The sequence below is a fragment of the Arachis ipaensis genome, chromosome B05 (assembly GCF_000816755.2).
Source record: "Arachis ipaensis cultivar K30076 chromosome B05, Araip1.1, whole genome shotgun sequence".
In the NCBI taxonomy this organism is placed as follows: domain Eukaryota; kingdom Viridiplantae; phylum Streptophyta; class Magnoliopsida; order Fabales; family Fabaceae; genus Arachis; species Arachis ipaensis.
In genome coordinates, this window is record NC_029789.2 from 11025713 (window position 1) to 11037336 (window position 11624).

Here is an 11624-nt window from a genome sequence, read left to right on the forward strand (position 1 = left end):
GCAACTATGAGCAACAAAACAATCACCTCTTCCGGAGTTCAACTCACTGAAGGCCAAGGAAACTTGCCTAAACTTGTTCTTACTTCACCCTCTGGTAGGTACGTCATACATGTAACTCTTTCAAAATTCTGATCAACTTTTCTCTTCAGTTTCGCTTGAATCTGAATTCAAGTCTGTTGGTTGCAGTGAGGCTGAGATATACTTGTATGGAGGGTGTGTTACCTCTTGGAAACTTCCCGCTGGCAAGGACCTTCTTTTTGTTCGCCCAGATGCTGTTTTCAATAAGAAGAAACCAATCAGGTGTTCTATTCATACACCCCTCATGCAAAACCATATATAGTTTCGATTTTTCGCTGTATACTGATTAGTTTTCTGTTGGGGCAGTGGAGGTATCCCACATTGTTTTCCTCAGTTTGGTCCTGGCTCAATTCAGCAGGTATCACCCTCTAATCAACTCTGTTTTCTTGTACTCCATGTTATTCTGTATGAAAAGTAAGAAATGAGTGTGTTCTGAATGAACTATAGCACAGACTAGATGGGCTCTAGGAGTATACATGTATTCTGTTTTTTCTAAGATGATTTTCTTTAGATAGATGCAAAAAGTCTGATTGAATTACAGTGGTTCTGCACACTTCTTTGTGGTAAAATCATGAGTGCTTTGTTGACTATACTGCTCTTCTATTCCATTGTATACTAAATTTGGTTGCTTGAGTTCTTGGCAGCATGGATTTGCACGGAATATGGATTGGACCGTTGCTGATTCTGAAAATGTGGAGGGAGATCCTGCTGTTACTCTGGAACTGAAGGATGATTCCTATAGTCGCGCTATGTGGGATTTCGGTTTCCATGCCTTATTCAAGGTCAAGGGCTTATTTTCTTTGACCAGAGTTCTCTCCCCTTTGCAATGCTGCCGTACTGCTAGTACTCATTCTTGACATGTTTCATTACCTGCTTGATGATAAAATTTCGTGCTTCCTGTTTTGCAGGTCACACTTAATTCTAAGAGTCTTTCGACTGAGTTAAAAGTTAAAAATACAGACAACAAGGCATTTTCATTTACTACTGCCCTGCACACGTATTTTAGTGTAAGATTTTATATCTGTTCTTATATGTCATCATTATCATTTTGTATAGGATTTTCCCGAGTTATGAGTTCAAATTAAGTGTCCAATCCAATGAAAATTATGTTCCTTTCAATAATTAGTTTAATTAATTAGAATTCTTCTAATACAAGTTATTTTGACTCAATTTATTGCTTACAATTAGAAATAATCATTTTAGCATTGTCACACAGGCTTCTGTGAGTGGTGCATCAGTAAAGGGATTGAAAGGATGCAAAACACTGAACAAAGATCCAGATCCTAAAAATCCAGTGGAGGGTACAGAAGAAAGGTCTGTATGTTATTTTCTGTCTGTGAATTCTTATAAAGAAATAAAACATAGTACTATTTGCTACGAGATTAGAATGAAACTACTGAAGTTGCTTTCCTTAGTCCAAAGGTTGGATAAAAATCTGCACTAGCTATTGAGTATCTTCAACTATCTTTACATGTGGGATATACAATGACATTCGTTTTTTACCTAAGGTCTACTTTTATTTCCCTTATTTTGCCTGAATTTAAACTAGAGTTCTGTAACATTGCATCCACTTAGTGGCCAATTTTTACCTTTTTCCTAATAGACAAGTATATTGTGTCAATATAACTTATTTAATACCAGAATTGCCTTGAATAAGGACCAGTCAAATCTTAGCTTTGAGTTTGTAAGTTTGCAAAATAGACAATAATCTTTATAATGCAGGGATGTGGTCACTTTCCCGGCATTTGTAGATTGCATTTATCTTGGAGCTCCTGATGAGTTACAACTTGACAATGGCTTGGGTGATTTAATATCTGTCAAGAATACAAAGTATGTAATTTGCAACTTCTATCATAATTTTATTATTTGGTTTTCCCAAGTCTCTTGCTTATGATCCTTTGGCTCTTGCCCATGTAGTTGGTCAGATGCTGTGTTGTGGAATCCACATCTTCAAATGGAAGCGTGTTACAAAGATTTTGTTTGTGTTGAAAATGCTAAGGTAATGAATTACGCTTTTAAATAGGGTTCAATGGTTATTGAGTTTAAATGGACAATTGTTTTTGAACATATGCGTGAGCATCCTTCAGAAATTGAGCATTCTGGTTACTGACTCTAGTTTTCAAGCCTCCCAGTTGACTCTTACGAATTTTAATTTTATGCTATCACTGTTTCAGATTGAAAGGGTCCAGCTAGAGCCAGAGCAAACTTGGACAGCTGTGCAGCATCTTAGCATTGCTTGAACCGCAACTGAGCTTCTTTATTGTTAAATATTTTTTGTCTTGATTTGTAAACAATACCTTATGTATTAATAATTTCCCGAGCTACTAAGAGTGTAACTGGTGGTGAGGAGTTTATGTAGTTTTGAGAGAGGTCATGTCTCAAAAAAGAAAAATCTCATTGCATCTGTAACATCTTTGTGATGAAAATAAAAGATAAGATAATTTTTCTTTCCACAAGATGGAAAACTACATTCTTCTCATTTTCATTACTTCCATTTTATTCTCCTCTAAACTTCCTCCCAAACGTATCATATCTATTCCTCAATAATATTGGGCATGTCATATATCTCTTGTATATGTGGGTATGAGGATCCAATCCCAGCAAAGAACTCGTGTTCAACCCCATTTAGTGTTATGCTGCTGTATCCTGGAAGATTCAGCAGTCCCCTATGTTTGATCTGGTTTCTTACTTTAACTGCTTGGTTCCATTCTCCGGCTGCAGCAAGAATGCTTGCCAGATGAACATAGCGGCCGCTATGATCAGGGTCCATCTCAATAAGAATTTTGCCAACCTCTTTTCCAAGCTCAATTTGTTTGTGCAGGTAGCAGGCATTGAGCAGTGCGCCCCATATTACAGCATTTGGCTTGAAGGGCATTGACTCTATGAACTCCTTTGCTTCTTTCAACAACCCTGCGCGACCGAGAAGGTCCACCATGCATCCATAGTGTTCCATAGAGTGTGCAATGTTGTAAGCAGTACTCATGCTATCAAACATGAACTTTCCTTCTTCAACAAGTCCTGCATGACTACATGCAGTCAAAATCGCAGTGAAAGTTATGGAAGTTGGCTTGATTCCCGCTTTCTGCATTTGGGTAAACCAGTCTAGGGATTCTCTACCCTTCCCATGGACTGCAAAGCCACCAATTATTGCTGTCCATGCATAGACACATTTATTCTCCAAGTTAGTAAACACTTGTAGGGCTCTTTCCATTTCACCACATTTTGCATACATGTCTATAAGAACAGAACCCAAAACTGGATCTATCTTTATTTCATTTATATTGATGTAGTTGTGAATCCACCTTCCTTGCTCCAATGAACCAAGGCCTGCACATGCTGAAAGCAAGCAACTCAGGGTTATTCGATCAGGTTTGATGCCGGCAACCAGCATTTGCTGAAAGAGAGACAGTGCTTCTTTGTGCATGCCTTTCCTAACAAAACCAACAATCATGGTTGTCCAACTGATGACATTTTTCAGTGTCATGTCTTGAAACATCTTATGAGCCACGTCTAAGTTTCCACATTTTATGTACCCATCAATCATTGTATTCCAAGAAACAATATCTCTAGTTGCAAGCTGGTTAAATAGGATGCGAGCCAATGCAATATAGCCTGAAGTCGCATACACACGAAGGAGGGAGTTTGTGGCATAAACCTCAGATCCATAACCCCTTTTGAAAATTTGAGCATGGATTTGCTGGGTTTCTTCAAATGCTGAGAGTGCAGAACATGCTTTGAGAAGGAAAGGGAAAGTGTAGGCATTGTGAGGCACCGAATGGTGAAGCAGTTTATGGTACAAAAGCAGAGCTTCTTCCGGGTCATCACTGTTCGAGTATGCTCTGATCATGGTGTTCCACATGACAATATTAGGTGAATTTATTCTGTCAAAGAGCATACGAGCACAGAACAAGTTGCCAAACTCTTTTGATGCATATGAAGCAAAGAGCCTGCTGGCTGTCATCTCATGCATCATGGTGCCATTTTTCAGTATTTGGCCATGAATCTGCTTCAGTTCTTTTAAGCTTGAACACCTCTCAAGCAGAACCTGGCTCTGCTCCACACTGGGTTGCATTAGCAGCATAGCCACCATTAACAATTAAGGAAGGGAATTGTCCTTCTAATATAAGTTGAAAGAAATTGTAGAAAAGGGAAGAATACATTCTAAATTTGTGGCTTTAAATTGCCAGCACCGCTTTGGGATAAGATCACAAGATATTTGTAGACCGAATAGAATATCCTGTTTAAGACGATAAGAGTTAAAAAAATTAGACTTCCTTCTGCTTCCATGTACCTAGTGTCGTTTATTGACCATTTGTTGAGACAGTTCTTTTCATATTATTGAAAAAGGAAGATTTTCTTCACCTAAGTTTGTATATGGTAACTTATCTTAACATATTCATCCCGTTTTTAATCTCCTACAAAACACACTGCAAATAACAAAAGGAAAGAAGGTGGGTTCTACAAGGTGCTGTAGTAATAAGAATAATTGGCGTTTTGCAGGTTTAACTTGTAATTTCACCACAAAATTTAAGTTAGGGAAAAAGGTCACTGAAAGCGCAACAGAACATGTAAAAAGTGTAAATAGCAGATGCATTTAAAAGGTTCCAATTTCCAAAATTTGTCAATGAATTCTACTAGAGTACTAGTAATATGAAAATTTAATTCTCCAACAATCTGAATGAATTAACAGAACCTATTCCCACAATTCTAGAAAAAACCAAGCATTAGGAGGAAGTGGAAAGAGCTTTTTACAGTCTCAAAAACTCGAAACCTCTCTCCTCAAAAAATTACTCCAGTCAAGAAGTCAACATTGCTATGAAGCACACCAACAGCACAATCAACCCAACAGCACAAACCCAGCACCACCATTTATGGTTCTTCTTCTTCATCTGATTGGCATAGTAAAGACTATTAGTTCCACCATGGATGTAGTTACCAGCACTGGCCATATTATCTTCAATATTGTCCAATTTCTCCCCTTGTGTCTCAACCAGAATAGCCATATCAAGAAACACTTGGTGAAGCTTGTTCAAACTCCTCTGAATATCCATCACAGCCTCATGTCTAACCTGAGTTCCCATGTCAGCATCTGTTTTCCCAGCCAAAAACTCAACTTTGAGACTCCCTGAGATCATCTTGTCCATGACCTCTTCACTCGGAACCTCGCCGGTCGCACTGTAGTACCTTCTCTTCAAATCTTCCTTGTAATCAGACAGTATCTTGTCCCTCAAGGACTGAAACTCATTCATCATGTCCCTAAGCTTGACCCTCAAACCATTTGTGACAGAACTCCTTGTCCTATCAATTGGTGTACCCTCTTTATAGGACTCTGATAAATTTCTATTGGCTATGTTGGATTGGTCCAGGACCTCAAGCCTTGCCTTGATGATCTTGGCCTTGCGAAGCACCGCAACCATGTCAGATTCCATGCGGTCTCTTAGTCCACGGAGGACTTTTGCACTGTGTGTGGACTTTGCTTCTTCATTCAGTTGCTGAAGATCAAATAAGAGATTGGTGATCTCTTCCATTTCAACCTTGATTGCATCCACTTCTTGGAAGAACTGAGTGAGATTAGGGTCTTCTAGTTGTGTGGGGTTGAGTTGCCCTGCTTCAATATCACGTTCATTTTCAAGGTCCTTCATGACCTGTTTCTTCAGTTCAACATAACTTAAGAACGATTTCGTCATCAGATCATTCATCTTTGAAAAAAAATTCAAAACTCAGCACCTGAAAAAGAAAATCAAAACCTACAGAATTAATGTAATGATTTAAATGAAGAATGGAAACAAAACAATAACAACCAAATGAGAATATCTAAGGAAGAAAGCAAGAAACTTGAACGGCTCTAGGTTACATGAAAAGAAAATGAAGCATACCCTCTTGGACAGATTCAAGAAATGAGACAGTTTCTCAATGGATGAAAGTTCTTGTCATGAAGCAAATGCCCAAAGTGATCTAAGAAGAACAAAGATAACAAAATCAGAAATGAGAACCAACAGCCATTTTCAATGCACAGAGAGCCAAGAATTAAGGAAATCGATCATCAAAAATCAAATCTTTAGCGCCATGCATGGAGAAATGCGGTCTCAGAAATAATTTTTACACAGCATGTATGAAAAAAACTTAAGAGATGGTGTCTAACAAAGCCATGCACTTTGAAGAAGAAGAAGAAGAAGAAGAAGAAGAAGAAGAAGAAGATTGAACCTTTGATGAAGGGACGTGGCTATAAGACTTGAGTGACAATCTTGAATGCAATTTTCAAACTTTGAGTCTGTTTTCGTTAAACAAAAACAAACGCATGCATATATGTGAGTAAATTTTGAAATTAATTTGTAATTCTGAAACAAAAGTATCCGTTGCCCTATAATATAGTCTCCTCTTCACTCTTCACTCTTCACGTAACTGTTACAATTTCAACCGCCAAGCGGTCAATGCCCTTGATTTAAAAAAAAAAAAACTATTTTCCCATCATGATCTAATTTTAAACTAGCGTTTTTGAAATTTTTCTAGATTTATATCCAATCATATGTTATTTAGAAAAAAAAAATTATTTGCAAGAGAGTGAATATACTAAGATTACACTTAGTGGAAAAATATTTTTTAAATTGATTCTGAAAGAGTCCCACTAGGGAGACAATGGACTATTTGTACAATGTGACTATCTAGAATAACCATCCGAATACTAGGAATAATAAACATTTTCCCAAAAAGTTTAAACTGATTTTTGGGTTCACCAAGAATTGAATTCTTGACCTTTCGGATCTAAAACTCTAATACCATATCATGATATCACTCATTCCAAAAGCTTCAGCTGATGAAAAAAGGTAACACTAATGGTTATATCTCTAATACTCCCTAAACCTCCATTGTACACATTATACAAATATTCCATTAGCTCCTCATACTTTCCCATTCCGAAAATTCAGTAAACGAGACAAGAACAAAATTACACGAGTTAATCGTTACGCACCAACATCATTAATTAATTTTACCTTATCAGATACTTTAAAGAAAATAGAAAAATTAATTCTAGTAGAGAAAAAACATTCATAATTAAAATGGGTAAAATCAACGTTCGCTTGAAATAAACCACCGTATATGATCTTCGCCTTTAAATAATATATAGTCACATTTCATTAAATAAATTCAATGATACAAATATTATCTGCAGGGAGAAAAGTTCTTCCTTCTCAAGGATTTGCGAGTTTCTCCCTATTTTCCCCACTCCTAAAATGTTTCCTCCATTTTCTGAACTCTGATGAAACAACAACTTGCATGTTGCAATCATGGGCAGTGTAAACAATGTTTGAAAAATAATATATGTATAAGCTGAACAAATTCTTTGTTTCTAAGTCTGTGATATTGTGCTTTGCTGGTTGACTTTTTCAGCCTCAAGCTTCCTTAACATTGATGAACTCAGCTTAACTTCACCCGAACCTCCAGAGACCAAATCTACAACTTCAATCTGCATATGATACATAGAAACAATTTCTAATGTCATAGAAAGGTTTTGACAAATTAGTTTCTTACTTTTTCTATGGTGACAAAAAATAAATAAATAAATAAACAGCTATACCTTTAACTGTGAAAGGCCTCTTTCAGCTCTTTTCCTGTTTACTGCTAATCCTCCAGGTACTGTCTCTTTGCTGTATGAGAACCAACATGAGTCAGGTATCAAAGAATTCACAAAATTATGCTACAATTATTAGAAACCTAAAAGAATTCACAAAATTATGATAGTAATGAACTTGCTCAAGTCTCTATCAGAGCAACACTCTATGATCATGATCAAGATCAGAAAACAACAAATAAAACTGGCATAACACAACCTTGCAGATTACAAACCTTACAACCACAGCCTCCAAATCTGCATCCACGATAGAAGGCCCATAAGGATCTGTGATTGGTACAGCTTGCACTTCCAGTTCTGGCTTGATAGACTGCATGGTTTTGCATACCAATTTCAAATAAAAATTTATATAAGATATTTTTTTCTTTCAAATAAATCTTAAATGATATGCAACTGATGGATGGATGTAGATTAGGACATCATTCATTTTCTTTCCATCCACCCTCAGAAACTAACAATACAAAGACACACCACTTAAAATAGACATGCATATGTCAACAAAATAATATAATAAATAAATTCATCCATCATTAAGAGGGTAAACTTTTCTTGGCTAATAATTATGCTCATTTAAGAGAGAGAGAGAGAGAGAGAGAGAGAGAGAGAGAAGGGGGGGGGGTAGAAAAAATTCACATTTTCAATAGAACTAATAGGATAAAAAGAATCCAACTTGCAACAAATCAGCCGGTTCAAAAAAGTTAAATGTTACATAAACACATCCAAATCAAGAACTGGTTGAACTGTAATACTAAAAATTAGTAATCCACAGCATGATGGGAACTGGGTGGGATACACAGCTTAAAACATAAAATTGAAGCTGCAATTATACTACTGGCAGGTACATGAAAAATCTAATTTTGGACATTGACACAAATAAACAAATAAGTTCAGCACAGAGAAGGAAGCTAATCAATTTTGAACGAGACTACGAGAGTAACATTATGATATACGTAAAATGAAAAAAAAAAAAAAAAAGGCTAACCTGCTTCTTTGCGAGCATAGGTCCATCGCAAACTCCGATCACAATCCGGTGCCTTGCCAACTGTGCTGAAGCCTGCTAAAAAAGTTTCAACATTTCACATGACATAGATATATAAACTGGAAATTTCTAAATGAGAGAGAGAGAGAGAGAGAGAGACGGTGAGGAAGAGGCGGTGGCCATCGTGCAATCGGTCAAAGGTGCCGCCGTTGACGACAGCTTGGTAGGTGTTGGGGGGAGAGAGGGTGGGAAGCAGCATGGGATCATCTTGAGCGGCCATTGGAAGAGCTTAAATTCAAAACAAGAAAATGCTGAGGCACCATTTGCGCTGATTTCAAAACATAACTATTTCTAGTTCTAGTGTCACTTACCATGAGCCTCGCTTTTCTTCTGCTGCAGGTTCAACATAACAGCAGAGGCGTGCGATTCGAAAACAACGGTCCAGATCTTCCGGTTAGGTTGGTAATTCCTCCGGCCGTCAAAGGAGCTAGCACGGTGGTTGGTGAGAATACCATACGGTACAACTATTTGCGTGCCAATATTTAAAGGTGAGAATACCTGTGGCGTTGTTATGTATCTAAATGTTGCCACACGCTTGATGGTTAGGACCTAAAGAAAATCAGATTCAACTACCGAAACGTGCGGGAGATTTTAGCCGCACAACAAGAATGTTCAGCTCACCTGTGGTCCCTCACTACAATTACATAATTATCCCCCAATTCTGCTTAGGAATATGTCTCAATTCAACATTTTATCGTAAGATCATATTACTAATATTTTGCATCGGTACCTATATTTTTATCTTCCTACTTCATTAGGTGTCCGATTAACACTCTGATCATGGATTGTTTTGTAATTTGGTAATATATGTCAAGAAATCTAAGACATTTTACGATTTATTTATTCCTGCCAGTAAACTGACATTTAACAGCTGAGTTTAATGCCTTACGTGGAGATGATGTTGATGTAAATGTTACTATGTTAGTACCTTTAACCAATATTCCAATTAATCAATTTGTTTCAAGTCTACCACCCAAGTTCTGCTATCAGTTTGCCATGTCTATTTTCTTCATCAATCATCAAAAGAATCGATCTATTTCTGAAATTTTGAATGTTGCATACATGTTCATATAGCCAAAGTAAATAAATTCCACTTGGGACTAACCAATAAGCAAATAATTTTACACTTGAAAGGTAGTGACTCTCAAGATATGGAAGTGGTCTTGTTGGCTGTTGCAAAACACTCGTTCAAGAAATCAGTAACCTCTGATAAATACAAGTCCGGAAAAGTCCTGTAATGATCCACATGAGGGGATGAACCGAAGTTGAAGGACCTTACCCTCCTTCCCATCCTCCTTTGCTCCTCAATGAACCCTTCTATTGATTGGTACGGAACCACTTTGTCAGCGGTACTATACAGGTATAGCTGAGGGCAAGGTTGCTCCTTCAACAGCACATTCACAACCCTTGTTAACCTCCTGTTTCGGACACGATAAATTAGCTTACTATATATAGTACTACTAGAACAACAAGAATCACCAAGAAACATTGGCATTGAGAGAAGAGACTCACTGATTCACATCAGGCAATTTCAATAGAAATGAGAACAATTTCTCTAGAAGTGCCAAGACCACGATTTCCATTCTTGAAGGTTCATTTTGTTGAATGGTTGATGTGTTAACTTCAGTCTCAGTGGCTTGGGTCGAAGAGCTGCGCTTCTTCAATATGGCAGCAGAAAAACCAGCAGCCCATACCTACAAGATCAATATACAATAGCTCACCATATTCAATTTGATAATTCAACAACAAAGCCAAGAACAATGAACTAACACATCAAGTTACCTGTGGATTAAAGGGTTCTCCTCCTCCAGAATCAACAATGCATCCTTTAATCTTATCCATCAGATCCTGTCTATCGAGCATTCTCGCCAGAACGGAACCATAACTGTAATAAAAAGAAAAAGAAACGAATTTACAAACAATGAGTAATGTAACCACTCAACAAGAGTGAAATCATGAGGGAATGGAATGGGATTGGACATACATACGTAAACCAACCAGTGTTGCTGAAAGTGTGAAACACCAAACAGCGTTGTCTCCCATCCTCTTCGTCACGTGACACCCACGTGATGAGCTCATCCGTCAGCGCAGAGATTCGCCTCTCAAGTATCCTCCCAAGGTCGAAGGAGAGCAGCTCCCTCACATCAACCACGAACGTCATCGCGTGTACTCCACGCGCGTTGTACCACTCCACGTACCTCTTGAGGTGCTTCGTCTTCGCTCCCAGCCACCCCAACAACACCACCGTCGTAACCCTCCCTTCCGCCCCGCAAAATCCCATCTTTCCCCCAATCCTGTTCTCCGAAGCAGGGTTCCAAACGAATCCGCCACCATGAGAACGGGAGAGGAAGGGGCTGACATTATTTGTAGGGTGAGAAAAGTTGAGGTTTTGGGAGGCGGTGAGAGAGGAGAAGAAGGTGAAGGGATTGGGATTGGGATTGGGATTTGGATTTGGAAAGGTGGGAAATTGAGAGGAGCAGATTATGGGTGTTGCGTTACGGTGGTAGCAATAACGAAAAGGGAGAGCGGGTTTTGATTTCGGCAGATGGAGAAGAGAATGTGAATGTGAATGTGAAGTGGTTTTCTGAAGAAGGTGGCGACCAAGAATTGAGGGGTTCAGGATCCTCATATGAGCCTCCATTGCCGAATTAGAGGATGTTGATATTGCTGTGCTGTTTCGTTTTCACTGTTTTGATCGAAATTCAATCGAATGTTGAAGCAGCTTTATTTTCATCGTAAATGCGGACCATATTTCTCCATCCAAGGATGGATCATTACTCTGGTAGTATATGCTCCATGCTTATGCCCCAAACTAAGTGACATGTATGTGTAATTGTGTATTTCTGTAATTCTATATCTCTAAGAATTTTGTGCGGA

The 11624-nt window shown here is 38.1% G+C and overlaps 5 protein-coding genes across 6 annotated transcripts in view; 1 reads left to right on the plus strand and 4 right to left on the minus strand.

The window, feature by feature from the left end:
• Positions 1-2546, plus strand: part of LOC107642891 (putative glucose-6-phosphate 1-epimerase) — a 2977-nt gene extending 431 nt beyond the window's left edge. For both annotated transcript variants that reach the window (XM_021123028.1, XM_016346395.2), the window contains exons 2-10: positions 1-98; positions 187-300; positions 385-436; positions 723-860; positions 987-1085; positions 1295-1392; positions 1801-1908; positions 1996-2077; positions 2253-2546. In XM_021123028.1, coding sequence (XP_020978687.1) covers positions 7-98; positions 187-300; positions 385-436; positions 723-860; positions 987-1085; positions 1295-1392; positions 1801-1908; positions 1996-2077; positions 2253-2318 — 849 coding nt within the window. In that variant the 5' untranslated portion in view covers positions 1-6 and the 3' untranslated portion in view covers positions 2319-2546. The remainder of the gene's footprint in view (positions 99-186; positions 301-384; positions 437-722; positions 861-986; positions 1086-1294; positions 1393-1800; positions 1909-1995; positions 2078-2252) is intronic.
• Positions 2455-4374, minus strand: LOC107642890 (pentatricopeptide repeat-containing protein At5g66520). The gene has a single exon (XM_016346393.2). It carries the CDS (start codon positions 4166-4168, stop codon positions 2612-2614), a length of 1557 nt encoding a protein of 518 aa, XP_016201879.1. The 5' UTR covers positions 4169-4374; the 3' UTR covers positions 2455-2611.
• On the minus strand, positions 4688-8337 carry LOC107640140 (syntaxin-112). Its single transcript, XM_021123599.1, has 4 exons — positions 7924-8337; positions 7655-7724; positions 7430-7543; positions 4688-5798 (listed from the first exon to the last, which is right to left on the minus strand). Exons 1-4 carry the CDS (start codon positions 8022-8024, stop codon positions 4875-4877), a joined length of 1209 nt encoding a protein of 402 aa, XP_020979258.1. The 5' UTR covers positions 8025-8337; the 3' UTR covers positions 4688-4874.
• Positions 8076-9095, minus strand: LOC107640141 (phosphopantetheine adenylyltransferase). The gene is made up of 4 exons (XM_016343692.1): positions 9059-9095; positions 8848-8975; positions 8691-8762; positions 8076-8159 (listed from the first exon to the last, which is right to left on the minus strand). The coding sequence occupies exons 1-4, from the start codon at positions 9093-9095 to the stop codon at positions 8076-8078; spliced, it is 321 nt and encodes a 106-aa protein (XP_016199178.1).
• LOC107642892 (transmembrane protein 53) lies at positions 9755-11573 on the minus strand. The gene is made up of 4 exons (XM_016346396.2): positions 10736-11573; positions 10530-10632; positions 10260-10441; positions 9755-10165 (listed from the first exon to the last, which is right to left on the minus strand). The coding sequence occupies exons 1-4, from the start codon at positions 11386-11388 to the stop codon at positions 9892-9894; spliced, it is 1212 nt and encodes a 403-aa protein (XP_016201882.1). The 5' UTR covers positions 11389-11573; the 3' UTR covers positions 9755-9891.